Here is a 22,343-nt window from a genome sequence, read left to right as displayed (position 1 = left end):
AAGCCCTGAAGGCCAGCAGAGAAAATGGAGGCAGGTAACCTCAGGAGGTGAGAGGTGGGGAACCCTCCAGAGTGTACCAGGGACCTGGGATGTGAGACTCTCAGGTAGGTGCTAGGGACCTTGGATGAGGCCCTACAGTGGGCAGAGGGAACGAGTGGAGCCCACCTCCAGCGGAGGGATGGGGCATTGAGTAAGGGATGGAACTGCCATCCCACAGTTGAAAATTCTGACCCACAATTGTTCCTGTCGGAGGGAACTGCAGGGACAGAAATGGAGAGGAGACTGAGGAAAAGGAGGTCCAGTAACAGGTCCAAGGTGGGATCTGACTCAGGGTAAAGTCCCAAGGCCTGATATTATTACTGAGGCTATGGAGTGCTCACTAAAAAGGGACCTATCATGACTGCCCTCAAAAGACCCAACAAGCAGCTGACAGAGTCAGATGCAGATATGTGCACCCAACCAATGGACAGAAGCTGCTGACCCCTGTGGTTGAATTAGGGAAAAGCTGGAAGAAGCTGAGGAGGAGGGCAACCCTGTAGGAGGACCAGCAGTCTCAACTAACCTGGACACCTGAGATCTCTCAGACGCTGGCTCACCAGCCAGACAGCATACACCAGCTGAGAAGAGGCCCCCAACACATGTACAGCAGAGGATTGCTGGGTCTGGGTTCAGTCAGAGTAGATGTACCTAACCCTCAAGAGACTGGAGGCCCCAGGAAGTGGGGAGGGCTGGTGGAGCGGGGGGGGGGGGGGGCATGAGGCATCCTCATGGAGGTGGCGGGAAGGAGGTATGGGATGTGGAACAGTCAGTCATAGGGTGGACTGGGATGGGGATAAAATCTGAAGTGTAAAAAAAAATATAAAAAATTCCCTACTTAAAAAATATGTACACACACACACACACACACACACACACACACACACACACACAAGAGTCACAAACAGCAATATTTTATTTTCTTTCTTAGCTTAATGAGGAACAGGACAGATGACTCAGTGATTTAAAGGTCACCCTACTCCTGTAGAAAACCCAAGTTCAGTTCCCTGCACCCACATGGCAGCTCAAAACTTGAACTCAAGTGCCCTCATCTGGCCTCTATAAGCACTGTACACACATGGTAAACACATACATGCAGAAACAACACTCATGTATACAAAATAAAAAACAAGGGTGCTGGAGAAATGGGTCAGTGGTTAGGAGTGCTTGCTGCTCTTCCAAAGGACCTATGTTCAACTTCCAGTGCCCACATGGGGTGGGTCACACCCACTGTATGTTCAAAGTCAGGGGATCACCACTTTCTTCTGTCTTCCACAGGGGCCAAACACATAAATAAAACATAAGAACAGAATAATAAAAAAGAACACTTAAAGTGCTAGGTTATAGCTCAAAGGCACAGTTCTTGCCTTGCATGTATGAGGCCCTGAGTCTATGCCAACATTAAAACAAAAGAAAACAAAACAACAACTAAAGGAAGGAGGCCAAGTGTGTAGCCCAAACTGGAAATATCAGTCCTCAGATACCTGAGGCAGGAGAATCATTGATTCAAGGGTACCTTGACATATACAGCAAGACCTTGTCCCAAACAAGGTCTTATACTCTTGAAAAAAAAAAGAAAGAAAAGAAATAATAATGAAGAAGTGAGGCATACTCTCAGAGGAAGTAGTTCCCATGAGAGAAAACTGAGAAATCTACTATTATTTCTGTCTGTTATTGACTACAATACACTCTCCATATCATGAAGCATATTTATAAGGTGCTTTTAAGTATTATATAGGTGGTTCCCTACAGTGAGTAAAGACTGCTTCATGTTATATGATAATTACATTTTTGTCCAACTGGGAACTCATATGAGGGCCCAGTGCTTTACCATTACTCAACAGTAGTCAGGCAGTCTCTTTCAGTAGACGGGTACATACTTATCTAAGTGTGCGAGCTTTTACTAGCAAATAAACAGTAAAAATGGCATGATGTTTTGGTTCTATCTGCCCATATACTTCTGATACATCTGGCAGTGTGCAGGACACTGGGTATATTCTCTCATTTGGTTCCTTATCCTGCAAGGTAAACACTTCAACACCTCTACTTTAAGAGATGAAGTGCTTCACATTTAAGCTAAATAATTTGTCCAAGAATATATTATTAGCCCTCTTCTGACCTGCTTGGTCTCCAGGCATGCATGTGATGACATATATACACTTACATTTAAGGGAAACAATTAAACAGGTAAATATTTAAAGAGAAGTATTGTAAGCGAACATTGAAGTAGAAAGCCAAGATATGCCTATCTCAGTTATGACTGGGCCTGGCATGGGTTTTTAAAGCTTCAAAGCCCATCCCTAGTGACACATTCTCAAATAGTGGAGCTCCCTAGTGACTAAGAATTCAAATATATGAGTCTATGGGGGCCATTCTTTTTCAAACCACGAAAATATTTAAGGGAAAGACTAAAAGGACAGTAATAAATTAAATGCTTTAGTAGACCTTTACTTGCTAGATAACATAGTCATCATAATACTGCCACAATGTTAGTTGTTAAGTCTTTGATAAGCAGTCTACAATCAAAGCAGGCTCCAATCAGATTAGTACAGAGTAAGGGACTAGTGGGCAGAGATGGATTTCCCTAGGAAGGCAGAACTAGAATGGTTATGGATAGATGTGGCCTGGGGAGGAGGCACTAGAACAAGAGGATCAAAGAGGGAGGGGGAGTGGTAAGGAAGGGAATTCAGGAATGGGGAGGGAAGAGGAAGTGAAGGAGAGAATATGGGGAGGGACAGCACTAAGAGCCATTTGAGGGGTTGTATGGAAATCAAACACAGTAGAAGCTTCTTGAAGAAATCTAAATGGAATAACCAAATAATGGGTGAGACAAAGCCTTAACTAGACATCTCTCCTCACTAAATGAATCCCCCAGTTCCAGGAATAGGTTATATCTAATGGAGCTGTTAGCCAAAAGACTCCAGGGGCAACCCTAAAGAATCAAGGTATTTCCAAATCCATGGATTGCTCTCAACAACGTAATGGAAAGTCCCTATTGTTGTAGACAACCCTATTTAATTCAGTGAACATGGAGAAGGTGACTCGGTGCTTTCCTAGAATTTTCACCTTACTGACTTGTGTTCACGGTACTGGAAGGCACTTTGCACATGACAGAGGAGAAAGGTAAACACCAACCCAGCTACAACCCTTTTGTTCCACAGTGGAGACCGGGCCTGCATGGTCCACTGGTGCAATAGCGGCCCAGTGCAGTGTGGGAGTGACCAGCCAATACCGGTCAGATTTATAAATTTCTAGATTTGATTCATATTTAATATATAGATCTATATATTAGAGTTAAGGCCTCGTCCATGAAAGAGAAGCCATGCCTGACACTGCTTGAGGGGCTAAGAACCTGAGACTAGACAGGCCTATAACCTCAAGGAAATGCAAATACTACTTCCTGTTCTGTTTGGGGAACATAGCAATAACATGACTCCTGAGGGTAATCTGCTATTCCTATGGATCAGTGTCTCACTGAGCCATCATCAGAGAAGCTTTTTCCTGCAGTAAATGGAAAGAGATGCAGACACCCACAAGGGAACAAAGTACAGAGACTGAGATACCTCAGAATCTCATTCAGTCCTGATGGGATGTTGCCATCAAATTCTTCTTCCCTCAGGGCTATTCAGAAGAGGAGGAAAGAGTGTAAGAGCCAGGGGGATGAAGGACACCAAGGAAAAAAGGCCTTCCAAACCCAGAAGGACTGACGTACATGTGAACTCAGAGGCAGTGTGCACAGCCCCTGCATGTGCATGAGCTGTCTGGGTGGGGTGTTTCTCATGGTTTTCTTTGTCTCTTTTTCTCTTGGTAGTTTGTTTGCTTCATCTTATTTTGGTCTATTTGGTTTTATTTTATCTTATTTTACCATTATATTTAGATGCCTGTTAGTGCTCTAATGAGAGAAAGAATGAAAGGATGTGGTTTTGGGTGGGTGGAGGGTCATGGAGGATCTGGGAGGATCTGGGGAATGAGAACTGCAGTCAGAATATAGTGTATGAAAAAATCTATTTTGAATAAAAATATTGTCACAAAAGAATAACATCTTTATATAATTTCTCTTTAAAATGTTTAGTGAAAACTGTCTGTTGGCATTAGGAAAGTGATAACATACTTGTAGTAAGACATTCTCCATTACTTTGTTTTCCTGGTGTCCCATCCTTATCAAAGAGCAGAAACGATAATAATAGACCGAAGTGCAGCTTTTAGTAAACAGGTCTCTTCATCTTCGCTGATAAAAATCACCTTCTATTTTCAACAAAATTGGAGTCATTTCAAAGAGAATGTATTTCACAGTGAATCAGATCGTCACCTCATGGTATCATAAGGTCAGAGAAGCTTAATTTGTAAAAAAAAAATAACAATAATCAAAGATATTCTCACCATTTTTAATATATGCTTAGATAGGTCTAACACAGCCAAACTTTCTAAGCTTTTTATATATTTCTGAGAAATTCTTTCTGAATGCTTAACCAGGCAGAATGATACCATCTATAATCCAGCATAAAGAAAGAAAGGTAGGATCATCTTTGCAACTTGAAGGCCAGGGCACACTGACACGCTATATCAAAATCCTACACCACACTACACACCAAAGCCATACAAAAACAAAGAAAACCAAAACAAAGAAAAACAAAATACAATGCTTAAACTTCTGCAGATATGCAGCCATTTTACCAAGAGTTCCCTTTGTTATCTGCTAAATCTGCAGGTGAAAGATACACTTCTCAGGGATAGTGAGCAGTTGAATATGTAATGTGTTAGCCTGGCTAGGTACCATCCTGCTACCCAAGTGTGATCACTAAGTCTACAGACACCCATCGAGTCCCCATTTGGTCTACGATGTGCACTAACACTTGAAAAATGACAGAGAACAGGAAACCCAAAGTCTCTGCCCTTATTAACTTTATGTGCTCTATGGACTGACAGAGTAAAGGTAATTAATAGGTGACATTTTAGCAGGTGATGGGACTTTGGGGTTAAGAAGTAAGCGGAACAGGACCTGGGTGGAGGCCCCCGACCCCTGAATACAGCAGGTCTCACTGGAGTTAAAAACAGTATCAATAAAATATTAGGGAGATGAAGAGGATTTGGAAAACTCATTGAGAACTTGTTCCAATGGCAGCAACAACATGTTTTAAAAAGTGTGTGTGTGTGTGTGTGTGTGTGTGTGTACTTGTGTGTGTGTGTATGTGTGTGTGCATGTGTGGGTGTATGTGTGTGTGCATGTGTGTGTGCATGTGTGTGTGTATGTGTGTGCATGTGTATGTGTGTGTATGTGTGTGTGTGTTTGTGTGTATGTGTGTGTGTGCGTGTGCGTGCGTGTCTGTGCTGGGGCAGGGTACAGCTCAGGTGACAGTTTGCTTGCCTGGGGCACTACCTTCGGTCTCAAGTCCAGGCAAAGGCATTGGGGGAACGGAGGGCAGGGAAAAGGGAGAGGGACTGCGAACAGTGCCGTCATGAGGTGGGAAAAGATCAAACAGAAGAATTAGAGAGGCAATAGAGGCCTAGGAGATAATTTGTGTGACCTTTTCTAATTCTGTGAGTGATGTAGGGTCCCTGGAAGATTTTGAGAAGAATGCCATGAACTGATTTACACTCTGAAGTGGATCACAGCAGTCTGTGGAAAACGGTCGTAGATGGGAAGGTACCTGTTAATGGGATAAGTGAGAGGAGAAAGATGGAGCCTTGGGCCTGGATGAGTACTGTGGAGGCAGTGAGAAGGGACTAGGTTATGCAGACTTAAAGGCCCTATGAACAGAATTTCCTAACACCATTAGCATTATGTTTATAGACAGAGACAGCTAACGTGATTCAGTGTTCTGCAGAGCTGCTGTTAATGAGATGCGAAGGTTTGAGGCCATCAGGCTTAGGAGGAAAGATAGAATGGAGTTTGAAAGACAGCTACCTCATGGGGCTGAGCAACCACTGGAGCCTTCCCTCCACAGCTGCCCACTGTTGGGTTAGCTGGACTACAGACTGTAAGTCATCACAATAAACTCCTTTAATAGAAAGCCACTTCATAAGTTCTGTGACTCTAGAGAACCCTGACCAATACGCCCACGAAAACAATGGTTTGACAATGGCCGTCATGATTTCTTAGAGCCGTGACAGGATTATAATGATCTGAGCTCAGGAGAGTTGATAACAGTGTTCAATTTTAACATCAGAACAGAGAAAAAGCGCATCCACCTTCTTAATGAGCTAAAACACAGATTATGCTTAGGACTCCAATTTTAACTACTGAAACACAAGAACAGAGTAACATAGAAACACCACGGGAAAGAATAGAGGTATATCTGCAGACTGACAGCATTCCTTCTTTGTCTGTGTGGTATTCTGTTAAGTTCCTGATTTGGTAACGAAAAAAATTTAGGAGTATATAGGGATATTGTACATGATGACACATACTTGATACTAAATCATTATAAAACAGTTTGGTTTTATAATGGAAATACAGAAAAAATATTCTTGGGACTGACGACATAGCTCAACTGGTTGGCAGCACTTGCTCTTTCAGAGGACCAGGGGTCAGGTCCAGATGGGGGCTTAAAATCAACTGAACGTTAGGTTCCTGTGCTCCCTTCTGGCCTCAGTTGGCATGCATGAGGGGATGGCATACATGTAGGCAAAACTCTCATAAATACAGAATAAGGTAAATAACCCTTAAAAATCCGTATCGTATCACTTAGAAACACACATTCAAGTACTCTCGAACGAAATGGTAAGTCTGTAATTCTCTTTAAAGTTTTCTGGGGTGAAAGGACATATGGGTGGTATACACGCAGCATTTACAATTATTGAAAACAGGTGATGGTTAAATTGTGCATATTATAGTATTTTATATTCTAAATATTTCTGCAATAAAACATTTTCAGACCCGAAGAAGCAGCTCAGTGGTAGAGTACTGGCCAGTGAGCATATTACGTTCAATAATAGTATAAAATGCATAGTATGTAAAAATGCAGTATAAATATGGTATTTATAAAAATGCCATTTTTTCAGACTATAGGTTAAATGTTTTTTCAATCATTAATTTTACTAGTAAAAATATTTAAATTTAAAGGAAAAGAAATACTGAGCAACATATATTCAAGCTATCAAAAAATTTCTAAACAATGGAGACTTAATTGCAAGGTGCTTAACATGTAACAAGTTGTAAGCTCTAAGGTCATATTTATCACACTAAATACTTCCTCCTATTCCAGTATGTAACCTTCTGCTACCTACTGTATATCATAACTTTTAAAGGCTTGTTCACAGCATAGAAGAATTAAGAATTAAGAAATGATTCTTAAGAGGATATAAAATTCCATACTTTTTAGGCAGATCAAAGCAAATATTTCATTTCTGTGCAACTCACCTGCTGTAAAATCTTCAGTCAGATCAATAAATGCATGAGAATGTGGGTCCCGCATTTTACTCTTAGTGGTCAAGGCAGGATGCCATGACAAATCTCTAAAATGAAAAAAACCATAATTTTCTTAGGGTGAATATCATATAGATATTGTCTTAAAGTATAACAATATTGGTTATATAATAATTTAAAAATATTTTTATTGGGATATATTTCACATACTATAAAATCCATATTTTTAGTGTCTATAATCTAATGGGTTTTAGTGTGTTCACCGTGAAAAGTCATTGCTTCTCTCAAAATCCTAAACATCTTCTTTTGAAAAATAAATTTCCAAATGTACTAGTCACTCCTCATTTCCTTCCTATGGCAACCACACGTCTGGCACCTCAGTGTTTCCTAACTCAGGTCACACAAATGTCCGCACAGCACTTGGCTCTTTGCACGAGGCCTCTCTCATTACATTTTCAAGTTCATTCAAAATGAACCATGCATGCATCAGAACCACATGCTTAGACTGCGCGTGGCTGCATTTGGGGAGCAGAGATAGGCAGCTCTCTGGATTGAAGGCCAGCCTGGTCTACACAGTGAGTACCAGGCCAATCAGTGCTGCTCAGTTGGAGCCTGTCTAAACCCAAGACAGCAGCGGCAGTCTGCATTCTGCTTTATGGTAGACTCAGCATTCTACTGCATGGTCGAACCTCCTGTCTACTCAGTCACCTCTTGAACACTGGGTTGTTCCTACGGTTGTTATGAATATTCATTTATAAGGTTTTTTTGGGTGGCAAATGTTTCAACTGGAGTGGAACTGCTGGGGACTGTTCACGCTTGGGGAAGGATGGAAATGGTTTCCAGAGCGGCTCTACTATCTCGTAGTCCTACTAGCAGGGATCACTGACAATTTGCCCGCCGTCCCGGAAGCCTTGCTTTGGGCTTTACGCATGGCTGGTGATTTCAAGCATGTTCACGTACACTTCTTTTTTTTTTTTCGGAGCTGGCATGTACACTTCTTGACTCATGGCTGGTGATTTCAAGCATGTTCACATACACTTCTTGACCATTTGTAGTTCTTCACTAGGGAAGGAACTTTCCCGATCATCTGCTGAGACTTAAATTGTGCTTTTATTGCTTTATTATTGACTCATATGAGGTATTGGATATTAGACGTCTCCAGTCTCAGGGCTGTCATTCATTTTCCTCATGGTGATCTCAGAAACCCAGTTTTTAGTGTTGATGCAGCCCACTCCATCTATTTTTCTTTTTAGTACATATTCTTTTGGATCTATGTAAGGTCATAAAGATTTACCTGCTTTCGTCCAAAAGATTTATGGTTTTAGCTTATAGTGGCCTAGCAAACAATGTTTTTTCTACAAAAGTGGTTTAAAGAGTGATGATTACTTGGAACACAAGAGAGAATGGATTTGGAGTGTGTTTCACAATATACGCATAATATTAAGTCAAAATATACCCAAAGCTAAAACTATAATATTCCTAGAAGTAAATACAAGGTAAATACTAATGTCTTTGGGTATGGTAATTAAAAAATGCTTTTGTTTCTCTTTTTTCTGAGACAGAGTCTCAATATGTATCCAAGGCCGGCACAGAAACCACAGAGACCGACCTGTCTTTGCCTCCTCAGTTGAAGGATTAAAAATATGTGGCATCATGCCCTAGGCAAGGAATTCATAAATCTTGTCTCCCTGTGCCCATATTACCACACGACAAAGCAAATGAATGGGGCTGGAGCGTGGCTCACGGTTTGAGAACAGTTGCTCTTGCAGAGGGCTGGGGTGTGATTCCCAGCACTCACCTGGCAGCTCAAACCATCTATAACTATAGGGGATTCAATGACCTCTCTGGCCTCTAGCACTAGGCATGCATGAGGTACACTCATATACACTCAAAATCAGTTAATAAATCTTATTAAAAAGCTAGATACACTATTAGACACTAACCAACTTTGTGTATCAAAGATGGTGAAAGACTGTGCTGGCAAGTTTTTATGTCAACTTGACACAGGCTAGAATTATACCAGAAGAAAAGAACCACAACTAAAAACGCCCATCACATCGCTGTGGGGCACTTTCTTGATTTATGATGGATGTGGAGGAGCCCGGTTCTCAGTGGCTGGTACCACCCCTGGGCTGGTAGTCCTGGGTGCTATGAGAGAACACAGAACAAATCATGTAGGGTCAAGCTAGTAAGCATGTTCTTTCGTGGTTTCTGCTTCAGTTTCTGCCCTGACTTTCTGGAATGATGACTTACAAGAAACCCATTCCTGCCCGAGAGGCTTTTGGTCATGCTGGTTTTTGTTTTTGTTTTGTTTTGGTTTTTTTTTTTTTTTAATTCAGAACAATATGAAAGTAACTAAGACTACTAAAAGTAACTAACAGTAACTAAGATTATTACTAGGAGTTGGGGTATTACTGTGTGACATGTTTTGGGAAAGTTTATAGAAGGACTCTGGGCCCTTGAGCCAGAAAAACCACTGAGTGTAAGGAAGTGGAGCGAGGGAAGCACAGGTGACAGGGCCGGCCTGTGCCCTCCCGAGGGACGCTTCAGAGGCCCTCCACTGCTCTGTCATGTGATACTCTGAATTAAGAACTGCTAACACAAAACATTTGCTTTTCTGGGGTAAATGACAGTGGCCAGTTGGGGTGAAAAATCAGTTGTAACTTAAGAAGACACTAGCACCACTGAGGCAGAATCTTCTGGGAAGTGTTGCTGCATGGTTAGCACAAAGAAAGTATGATTCATAAGGGCCAACATTAAACCTGGTGCTGACAGCCAAGCTTGGCAATATGCAAGTCCTCAGGTGGCACTGCTTTTGAAGGAATGAAGGGGTCAAGCAGCGCCTAGAGGTTTGCACTGAGAGAGACTAGGAGGGGCCTTGGTGAAGAGACAGCCTTAGCTGACCCAGAAGGCCTAGGATTGAAGAGATTATGGGAAGCAGGTGAGGATTATATGGTAGACCCATAGTCTCAGAACAAAGTCTGAGAAGAAACCAGGAGAGGCTGCTGGTGAAGGTGCACCCTAGCTACATTGAAGACCTCAGCATTTTAGAGACGCCAGCGCCACAGCACGACTAGCAAGCACAGCGGCAGCTGTGGAGCAGAGCTAGCCTGAGCCTTTGACATGAACTATGGCACTGTGGCCATGCTGTGGGAGCCTAGAACAAGTACTGTGAGCCGCAGAAGTCTGACACGGAGCTTTCCATAGTCATGTAAGGCTCTGATGTGAATGTAACTGTGCTCGGCTCTTCTACTGCTGAGTGCAATAGTATTTAAGCTTTGATTTTACAAGAGCACACAGACTTGGGATGTTGTAAAGAGACTGAACTTTTAAAGTACTTGTTTTGTAAAGACTGGGAGTTTGGAAGTTATTTCTGTGTTTTAGATTATAATGTTGCTATTAATATGAGATCTCGGCATAGACAATAAAGGAAAGGTTGAATAGTGATGTGTTTGTATGTCAAGTTGACAACGAGTCAATTTGTCCTGGCTGGTGTTCATGTTAATCTGACACAAGCTACTGCCTACAAGTATTGGGTGTGTGTAGAGGCACAAGGTTAACAGTGGAAGTGGTCTTCTATAACTTTCCACTTACATATTGAGGCATTGTCTATAAATGAACCAGAATTAACTTGTCCAGTCTGGCTAGCCAGGAAATTCTTTCTTTCTTTTTTTTTTTTTCCGGAGCTGAGAACCGAACCCAGGGCCTTGCACTTACTAGGCAAGCACTCTACCACTGAGCTAAATCCCCAACCCCGGAAATTCTTTTTCTATCTCCTACTTTCTGGGGTTATTATAGGTGGCTACTACGCCCTCTTGGTTTTTGTGTGAGATCTAGAGATCTACTATCCTCAGGCTCACATGAAATCTGACCATCTACCTACCCTACAATCTATTTTTAAATTGGGCAAAGGACTAGAAACTTTTCCAAAGACTTCCAAGTGCTGGGCATGGGGATAAATACCTCTAATTTGAGCACTCAGGAGACTTAGGCTGTAGGGTAATGAACTTGAGGTCAGCCTGTGAAACATTATGACGCCCTGGTCAGCCTAGGCCTTGCTTCAAAATCCCAAGAAAAACTCCCCACCAAGAGCCCAAGCCCACCAACAAAAACACAGAAACCGAGCCAAAGGGCTGGAGCCAGGGATCAGTGATTACAAAGGGCACTGCTCCTGCAGAGGACCCTAGTCTGGTTCTCTGCACCCACATCAGTAAACTCACAACTGCTCATAATTCCAGCTCCTAGAAACCCTATGCCCTTTGCCTCTGTGAACACTGGCAATCACAGGCATAACACAAACACATGCATTTAATTTAAAATAATAAAAACAATAAGTCTTAAACAAAACATTAGCTACTCCTGATAGCGCACAGCATCATTGGCCACTAGGAAAATGCAAATTAGAGACACCATGAGTAAAAAGACACATTGTACCGGAATGGTGACAGTACACTGCTTTGGGTGTCAGTTCAGGAAAGTTCTTTTTACAATGGGTGGCAGTGAGTGCGCACAGAGACTTGGCTGCTCAAGGTGAAAAGATAATGCTGTTCACACAAGACAGAGCTTGCCTACAGCCAGTCATATATGGGAGAGGGACTCCCCTTGAGGTCCAACGCCGTCCTGCTGATGGTATTCTAGGAGAGGGGGGGTTGCTGTTTTCAGATCTGTATCAACTGGTGAGTCCACTAGGCACCAAGGTTTTATCTGTGGCTGTTTCTGATACTTTTGGAAAGCAAAGGAACTCATTCTTAGGAGGGTGACGTGGTAAAACAGTATTTGTCAAAACTTTCCCTCCCTAAAGCAAGAAACAGTCTCCTCTTTATAATCTTTCACATTCCACAGCTCCTAACCTGTCCTAAGCTCACTGTGGTAATAAATAACAAAACCACCCAAATCCAAAACCTATCTGCACAAGATTCTGCACAAAGTCTAGCTTTCTGCCTTCTTTTGAAGCATAAGGAACCAGGCAGCCAGTAGCTTTTGTCAGATGGGGTTGCTGCTGACAGAGAGAGCCCAAATCCTAACAAACCAACCACTTCCTCCCCTTCTTTCTGCATCCTTCTTGATGTCTAAATGGAAAACTCTTAAAAAGCACCAATCTACTCTTGCTTTCTTAATACTTCAAATCAACATTCAATTTCTCATAGCGCTTTACAGTTTTTACTTGAGTATGTCCTGCTGCTTTTACGCCAGCATCATTTAAAAGGCAGTAGTTAACTCTTAGCATGTAATTTATATGCAATGGCCACTTACAATTTTGACAGCTGATGAAGGAGTCAGGGACGAGATGCTGTTTATTTTGGTAGTGCATTTTAGGATGGTTCAATCATAATTAAATTACTTAAATCTATAGGGACAGTAAAATTTACTTCTCTCATCTTTGAAATTGCTATCACAGAAATTGCTTTCAGAAATAAGAATCGGGTTGCATATTTTGCAGGCAAGCGAACAGATATAAACCATAATCTCATGTAAGTATTCAGCTGTTCCTGAAGGTTAATGTCACATACTGCTGATTAAAGGGGAAGGCAGGGTAGAGAGGAACATGAAATGGATAGTTCAAGCTGGTATTAGGTTTACTCACTAACACTTCTTGACCTTTGCAGATTTCAATTAACTTCCCCCACAGAAAACATAATCATGTCAAAGTGTTCTAATTTGTGGGCATCATCACCTTTTATCTCAAAGAATAGCATTTATCAAAGGATAGATTTATATGTAATTAGTGCCAAGGTAGCTTTTGGTTGCCTATGGTAACAGCTATTGGAAATGACTCTAACTCCCCACTTATCAAGGATCACCTCATCACCCAATGGCAACTATTTAAGAAATTCAGGGCAAAGCAGAGAGTAAGAAGTAGTGTTTGGTATAAAAACAATTATCCAGATATTTTTCCAGATATCAGATATTTCCCTGTCTGTCTGTCTGTCTGTCTTCCTTTCTTTTTTGAAGCACAATGTAACGATTTACCTAACAAGTATAATAGAAGACACAGTGGTTTTGCTTTCAGAATACAACAATCAAATGAGAATAACAATAATAGCATTCTTTTCATTTCTTTAAACATAAAACTTTAATAAAAGAAATATACTGTTGTTTAAAATTTGAAAAATTAATTTCTTAATAATGTTTACATACAGCAAATAAAACCCCTTTCATGTCTTGCCAGTGCTGTGGTCTGTCGCAATGGGAAAAGGTGACAGAGAACATAATCCTGCAGGAGTAATCAGAATGCTCCTTTTCATGTTCAAACCCTTCTTATAGTATCTGTTTTTGAGACAGTATCTTCCTGTGATCTTCTTACCTTTGCTTCCAGGCCCCGAGTTACAGGTATGAGCCACCTGGCCTGGCAATGGACAGTTTTTAGAGTTGCCTGCCACACTGCAGGCTCCTTCCTGCTGTTTTGAGACAGCCTCACTTTGAGGGCCAGGCTGGCTGGGGACTCACTCTGAGGCCCACTTCTTTAGCAGCTCAAGTGCTAGCTAGTATTAATGGCACGAGAGATCATGCCTAGGATAGGACACTTTCCAGGGTCATCAATTACTAATTTAATGGTGAAATGTTACCAAATTCCACTGGACAAAACATATAAAACTATGCTTGGTAGACAACGAGTTTTAAAAAACTATGTTCGAGCAAACAAACCTAAGGCAAATACAGACAGCGGAAGAGAGAAAGATGGCAGTCAAGAGAAATTGGAAAGAAATACCAAGTTATTATTACTAAAACACAAACTAACAAAGAAAACCTACACCATGGCAAATCGATAACATAATGGCTCCAATCACCACACACGTTTCAATAACTTTACATATTCTTGGCCTCACTTCTCCAATCACAGGAAACAGGCTAGCTGAGTTGATCCAGAAACACATCGTAGCTTTAAAGAAGGCACTGCTTTAGAGTGAAAGATGGAGAAAGCTACTTCAATCAAGTGGGCAGGCAGGCGCTATCATAATACCTAATAAAATAGACTTCAAACCAGAAGCAATCAGAAGAGAAAAGTGGTACACTTCATTCTCATCAAGGGAGCAGTTTATCAAGAAGACATTACTAATGTAAGCAAATGTGTACCAGAATCTAGTGCAATCAGTATCATAAAAAATGTAATTAAAGACAGAGATTAACATCAATCCAATAACAGTAGGTAATTTCATTACCTCACTTTATCTAATAGATAGGTTGTATATTAAAAAAAAACCCAGAAAAATATAAGAACTAAATGACACCATACACCACATGGACTTAGCAGATTATCAACAGAATATTCTTTTTTTTTTTATTAACTTGAGTATTTCTTATTTACATTTCGAGTGTTATTCCCTTTCCCGGTTTCTGGGCCAACATCCCCCTACTCCTCCCCCTCCTCTTCTTTATGGGTGTTCCCCTTCCCATCCTCCCCCCATTGCCGCCCTCCCCCAACAATCACATTCACTGGGGGTTCAGTCTTAGCAGGACCAAGGGCTTCCCCTTCCACTGGTGCTCTTACTAGGATATTCATTGCTACCTATGAGGTTGGAGTCCAGGGTCAGTCCATGTATAGTCTTTAGGTAGTGGCTTAGTCCCTGGGAGCTCTCAACAGAATATTCTAACAAAAACCAAAGAGTATATACACTTGGCTAATGAGGACATGGAAGCTACACTAAAATAGAGCCCAACTTGGACACAAACAAATCTTTATATACTCAGAGAGACTGAGGTGACTCCGAGTATCCTATCGGATAAAACCTAAACTTGACACGAAACAAATCTACACTAAATGTACAAATTCATGTGGACTGAACAGCTCGTTACTGTTTCAGAAATGAAAAAAATCCTAAGTAAATGAAAATGAAAACACAATAAAAACTCTGGGATATATTGAAAGCAGTCTCCAGAGAAATTTATAGTTCCAAGTGCCTAGATTAAAAAATCAGAATGAACACAGATAAATGATGTAATGAATGAAAACAAACAACTGAAAAAAAAAATAGAGCCAGCCAAATCCAAATCAAATAATCAGCAGAAATGAATGAAACAGAAACAACAACAAGATCAGTACATAAAGCATCTAAGACCTGGTTCTTTAAGAAGACAAACAAGACTCAAAGGCCTTTGAAACAACTAAACAATGGGCTCAGGGATCATGGTAGAGCAGCAGACAGGAAGACTGGGAAAGCCAGAGAAATGGGCTCAGGGATCATGGTAGAGCAGCGGACAGAAGATTGGGAAAGCCAGAGAAATGGGCTCTCACCATTTGCTGTGAGACTGCATCTCCTACAAATGTCACAGGCCTATAAAGCCTCATCAACATGACCGTCTAAACCTGAGGAGAATGAGGACAACAACAATAGACAACTAAGGCTGAGGGTGGGATAAATGCTTCCCAGGGAAGAGCAAACCAATTTTTTTATCCAATATCAAATGGTCAGCCTGGAAACACACTTCCAAGTAACATTATACCAACTGAACTGGTTATATTTTGCAATCAGGGATAGGCATATCCATGTATGTATGTAACCATAATTAATGAATAAAAGGAAGCAATCAAGGAGGTATATGGGAGGGTTTGAATGGGGGAAATGAAGGAGAAAATGATATAATTGTAATCTCAAAAATAAAATAATAAAAATGTCAATGTTTGAGGAATGGGTATAACAAATATTCTCATGTATTTTACATATTACATGAAAACACTGAAATGTCACATTGCTACCATTAATATGCACAATCATTATACACCAATTAAAATCTTATATAACTCTTACAAGTTTATACACATAGGCTACGATTTGTGTCTTTAATACTACACTGTGAAGTAAACAGAGCAGGGTGAAGTATATATCTATTACATAGCTAAATTAATATTATGAAGTATGAAACTTGGGCTTGAATCAAAAAGTTTCTGAGCCCAGTCTGTGATTCAGAGAAATCCTGAATATAACAATTTATTTTTACCCTTGATTACCATTACAGACCCCAATTTGTTTATTTTAGTACTAATGCTATTCTGAACACTTATACAATATCAATTTCAATTATCCTTTTAGAAAAAATGCCTATTAATAGTAATCTCACGTAAGTGTGGAAGGTACGCTAACACTTCATGGCTAGGTGCTACTTCTAACACTGATTCATTATTCCGTGGTTTCGAGCTAGGATAAAGGGAACTTGAGGCATAACTGAAGCTTCATGTTTGCCCACTGGACGTGAGGCAAGCACCTCCTGTCGTACCAGCTTCTCCACAGTCAGATGACCCCACTAGAGCAAAACCATAGGGTTCACGCCCTCTTTAAACTCTCCACATTCACTGCAATAACAGCCAAAGTGACTTTGTTACTTTTACTGTGGGCATTGTCCTAGATCCAAGAATGCACCAGGCCAGGTCATAGCCCTGGGATTCTCAGCACAGCATGATGTAAGTTGTCTGTACAACTATGCTGCTAGTCAAATGTAAATGAAAGAAACCCAGGAGGTGGGGTGTCCACACTGCATGACACTTGAGTCGCAAAGTCAGGCTGACCTCTGACGAGTAAGACTGGGCTGCTAAGCTAAGTCCTGAAGTGCAGGGCTCCTTTGTTGGCGCTTTTCTCACTTAGACACCGATACACACACACACACACACACACACACACACACACACACACATATATGGGTGTGAATGAGGAGCGTCTCCTAAAGTTCACATATGTAATGCTCCATCCCACATCTGCAGCAATGTATGGGGAGGTTATAAAACCTTGGATGTGGACCCTTGCTGAAGGAAACCCAATAGAACACTGGTAACCCACTAATGCGCACTCTCCCAGGTATACACTCAGCTTTTCTTATCCACAGTGTCTTAGGGTTTCCACTCTGTGAAAAGACACTATGATGAAGGCAACTGTTATGAGGACGTCTAATTAGGGCTGACTTATGGGTTCAGAGGTTCAGTTCATTAGTCAGGCGGGAAGCATGGCAGCATGCAGGCAGGCATGGCACTGGAGAAAGCTCAGAGTTCTACATCTTCACCTGAAGGCTGCTAGCAGAATGTTGACTTCCAGGCAGCTTGGATGAGTGTCTTAAAAACCACCCAACAGTGACATACTTCAACAAAGCCACGCCTATCTCAACAAGGCCACACCTCCTAGCAGTGGCACTTCCTTGGCCAAATATTCAAACACCATAAAGGTATGCCACAATGGAACTAACAAAAACCATGTATGTATATGTGTATGTATACACATGCATCTCTGCAGCGGAGGACTGACCTAGGGTTTTCTGCATGCTAACCACACATTTTCCAACTACAAGAGAAGGTCTGGATGTGTATTGCTCTTACAGCAAGTTTGAGTCCTAACATCCATGCTGGACAGTTCACAACTGCCTCTAACTCCAACTCCAGGTAATTCAACAACACTGGGCATCATGGGCATCAGACTCTTTCTCTCTCGCACACACACAGACACACACACAAATTAAAAATAGAATAGGTCTAAAAATCCATTAGGCTACTTCCAGCATAAATCACTTAGAGAAGAGTTGGTTACTACTTTTTAATCTGTGACTGACATTTGAATGAGAGATGTAATATAACAGACTGTTAGTCTAATGTGTTGAATATAAAAATATAGTGTATAAGAAACACAAAGGAACACATTTTTAGGCAGAATAACCTTGAAAAGCCTACACTACTTAAAGAAATACTAGAGAAAACTGTCTTAGTCAGGGTTTTCTATTCCTGTACAAATATCACGACCAAGAAGCAAGCTGGGGAGGAAAGGGTTTATTCAGCTTTCACTTCCACATTGCTGTTCATCACCAAAGGAAGTCAGGACTGGAACTCAAGCAGGTCATTCATGAAGTAGGAGCTGATGCAGAGGCCATGGAGGGATGTTACTTACTACCTTGCTTCCCCTGGCTTGCTCAGCTTGCTCTCTTGTAGAACCCAAGACTACCAGCCCAGGGATGGTACCACCCGCAATGGGCTGGGCCCTCCCCCCTGATCACTAGTTGAGAAAATGCTTTACAGATGGGTCTCATGGAGGCATTTCCTCAACCGAGGCTCCTTTCTCTCTGATAACTCCAGCTTGTGTTAAGTTGACAAACAAAACCAGCCAGTACAAAAACCAAACATGGAAATCAAAATAAATAAGCCATGGCACATTTGTATGATTCTCAAGTCTTTTTCTGATTGACTTAATACAAAGTCCATAGAGATTTTGGCATTTTACTTTTTGAACTATTATTTTAATTTGATTTTATAAATTAAAAAAATTTAAAATGTGTAAATTTTAAAATATAAATTTTAATTTTCAATGTCAAGTAAGATGATGGCCATTTCAATGAAGATGGACTGGTCCTGCAGAAGCCAAATCACAGGTTGGGCAGTAGTGGGTTGAGAGATGGTAGAAAGTGCTGACTGTTGCAGGAGTGTAGTGTGTAGTCCTGAAGCTGGGATTGTACACAATCCCCTGTAATAACTGCTCTGAAGAATACATGGAAGGCTGCACCCAACTGCAGCCTAGGTGAGACCGAACACAGAACCTGAGGGGCCGGTGGAATCAGAAGTTCTCAGCAATAGGCAGATGCATTGTCAGACACAAACTGTGGGAAGGATCCTGGCAAGCAGAAAACATCCAGGTAAAATCAAGCATGGGCTTGTAGCACAGAGCCTGGGTTATGTAAAATCCCAGAAGGTCAGTGTAATCCCCAGTCCACTACGAGAAGGGAGAAATCCATCTATAGAGACGGCCAGAATGGCTGACACAGAGACTCCTTCCAGCACTGAAATACACATCCAATTTCACTGAGTTACGTATTCTTGATCTACAGAGCCAGCTACAAAAAACAAATCAAAGAGCCAGGGAAAACCACCCTAACTAGGAAAAATATTGACCAATACCATAATAGTTCCTATTTCATTTCTTATCTTTAAGCTTATAGTTTTATATTTATTTTTTATTTTGTTATAGCTTTTATATTATCTGAATAGATATCTTATAACTGTTCTTTTTCAAGTTTTACATATATTATTTTGGGAGGTCAGAGGACAACTTGGGGGAGTTGATTCTCTCCCTCTATCAGTATGTGTCCTGGGGATGGATCAAAGTCATGCTGTCAGGTTGGTGGCAAGCACTTACATGTGCTGGCCCTCCTTTCTTTTCACGAACCTTCTCTATAATCTCTCATAGTTCTAGACCATATATTTTCTCACCCACTCATAAAATTAACCCCCTTTTCTTCTTTCTCTCCCATTTGCCTTTTAATATTAGCACCCTTAGATCTAAAAACAAATAGACTACATCTCCCAGCAGTCCTAGTGCTTCTGCCTCTTCCTGACTGCAGGCAGTGGGCAGTATTTTTACTGCATGTTTACACTGGGAGTGGAGTTAAATCACTGCTTCCATCCCTACAGTTGGCTTCCCCTTACTTAGCAGTAGGAAACCAGTCCCCAGACACTTGACCAGGAAGACAAATAAATAAACAAGTGGGTAAATAACAATCTTCAATGTCTAACAAAAAGACACATACATTTAAATAAATGTATAAAACACAACAAAAAGTGAAAGATATAAGGAGGCAAGAGATATGACACTACCACAATTTCCCAACTCCTCAGTCTTGGGAACTAGCAAAGAAGAAAACAGCTGAAAGATATTACAGTCCTACTTTCCAAAAGTAGCAGCGATCAGAGGACTCAAGTGTCAGAAGATAAATTAAGAAAATCAATTCAGAACTGGATAAGAAAATAACGCAGGGAACGAAGATGTAAATACCCTGAACCCCTTCAAAAGCATAGTGGGAAAGTTTGACAAGAAAACTGAGAATCTAGAAAAGGATCACACAGAAATGTTGCAAATAAAAGCATCTGTCAAATTAAAAAACACAGTGGTGCTGTTCCAGTGATGTGCGCCAAGATGGAGATGCCATGAAATAACCGCCAGGGTCACTGGGCACACTCCATCACACATCCCCCTGAGGGACAGGGGTCACGTCGCTGTCCTCCCCCATATAAACGAGCATCTGCTTCCAGGCTCTCGCTACAGCAGGAGTGCTTTCAGACATTGTGTAAAGATGGACGAGGGAAACAGGGTTCTGAATCTAGATTCCCAGCAATTCTTTAAAAGTTTATTAAGATAAATGCCCAAACATTTATATGAAGCATTTTTATGAGAGATGACAGAGAATCTAAGCATTTCTCCACAAGACACTTTAAGTACAATTCACTCATGCGTAACTATGAGTCACCTGAGGAAACAATCATAAAAGCGTATTATGTCTCAAAACAGACAAGTTTGTGGAGCGCCAAGATAACTATCTGTACACAAGCTTATAAGGTGGTCCTCTGCAGTTCCTCAAAGGGCAAACAACAAACAAAGAAAACAAACATGCCCCTCTATACGGCAACAAAAGTTTGCCTTACTAGCTACAGAAAAACACTGGTTGAAGGGCCCCATGAAAGGCACCACAGCATCGCCTGTCCCGACTTAGATGGAAAGTTGTAGTGAAGTGTAGAGAACGGAGGTGTAGAGCCTTGGAGCGTTTGCTCAAACAGTACGAAGAATTCTATATCTCCATCCCCCTAGCGAGAAGCAAAGTATGGGGGCGAACAAGACAGTGATGGCCCTGGAAGGCCAGCTACTCTTCCTACTTAAAGTTTGTCAGCTCGCAACACACTACGATTTACGTGGAGATCAGTGAAGACCGCATACCTACTTCTAGAATGAATGAAGGTAGCTCTACATGCAAAATGGTTACAAATCCAATTTAAACTCCTTTAGAAGGCTTTCAAGTTCACCAAATACTTTCAAAAAAATGTTTTTTAAACAAGCATTTCCAGTAAGTTGACTTTTCTTCAAAGATTAAAGCAAATGTTCACCCCCAGCCTGGCAGCAGCAAGAATACATATGATTAGTTACAGGTAAAGTCCTGTCCACTCACCCTCCTAACAGTATCTGCGGCTGGCTGGATTCATTTGTGATAGCAAACACATCAGGAATTAGATCACCGTTGAAGCTGAAAACAAAGTATTTTAAGATTAGGCAGCTGATTTATTAAAACGCCACTTTCAGCTTAGCTCCCAGAAGTGTGGTGCATCACCATAAGCAACAATGCCGATTTGTGGCCAACGAAGCAGAAGAGACAGTCGCCCCTTCCAGACCAAAGGCTCTTAGTTTTGCTAACTAACGCATGTACTGACTGCAGGAAGCCTGCTGCGGCAACAGTTAGAACTAAATTTGCATTAACAGGAATCGTATCATCAGCGACCTACCTAAAAATTCATATAATAAAAGTTAAGCTGGTGAATAAATAGAGATATATAACTTACTGAAAACTTCTCTCCTGCATGACAGTGCTTTCTGTCAGGGTCAAAGACCATGTTAGAAAACCCCAATACCAGGCACACAAGCTTTCTTTTGAGCTGTTGGTCAGAGCTGTCCACGATACTCTCCAAACATTTGTGCTATTGCTGTTTCCCTTGTCTGCCCCCCCGAGGTGGAAGGAAGGTCCCTACAGCTGAAGACACCATGTGCTTCAGAAATAGAGCACACAGGTCCCTGAGCTGGGACTCAGTGGAATCTTCTTCCCAAGGACCAGCTTTCATGGTAACACAGGTTACAATGAAAACTTCCAAAGGAGGAAAGCAATCAACTGTCTTACCTGGCCGGCCATGTCTGCTCTGAGCCACAAGAGCATCGAGCACTGCAAGGGTACAGCAGTGGTCCATACGTTGGGAGTAAACAGGGACACTGTAATGGAACCTAAGACCCTCTCACGAATGGGGAAAGCCTAGCCAAGCACTCTAGGCAATGAAGTCATGGGTCTTGGAAGGGAAACTAACCACTTCCAGTACTAACCCAGCACATGCTCTACTGCGTTCTCAGTACTTGTCCTGAATACATACATACACAGAGAGTATTCTGGGCAAGAGTACTCCTTTTTATTCTCATTGCAACAATGGATACCATTCATTCCCAAT

General features: G+C 41.4%; 1 protein-coding gene across 1 annotated transcript in view; it reads right to left on the bottom strand.

Annotated features, from left to right (window-relative positions):
• The window catches only part of Itfg1 (integrin alpha FG-GAP repeat containing 1), a 120,152-nt gene that overhangs the window by 90,314 nt on the left and 7,495 nt on the right, over positions 1-22,343 (bottom strand). Inside the window, 2 exon segments of the mRNA NM_133557.2 lie at positions 7,397-7,491; positions 21,305-21,379. Of these exon segments, the coding sequence (NP_598241.2) occupies positions 7,397-7,491; positions 21,305-21,379 (170 nt within the window).

Source organism: Rattus norvegicus, chromosome 19 (assembly GCF_021556685.1).
Source record: "Rattus norvegicus strain SHRSP/BbbUtx chromosome 19, alternate assembly SHRSP_T2T, whole genome shotgun sequence".
NCBI classification, from domain to species: Eukaryota; Metazoa; Chordata; class Mammalia; order Rodentia; family Muridae; genus Rattus; species Rattus norvegicus.
This window is presented reverse-complemented; position numbering and strand designations above follow the sequence as displayed.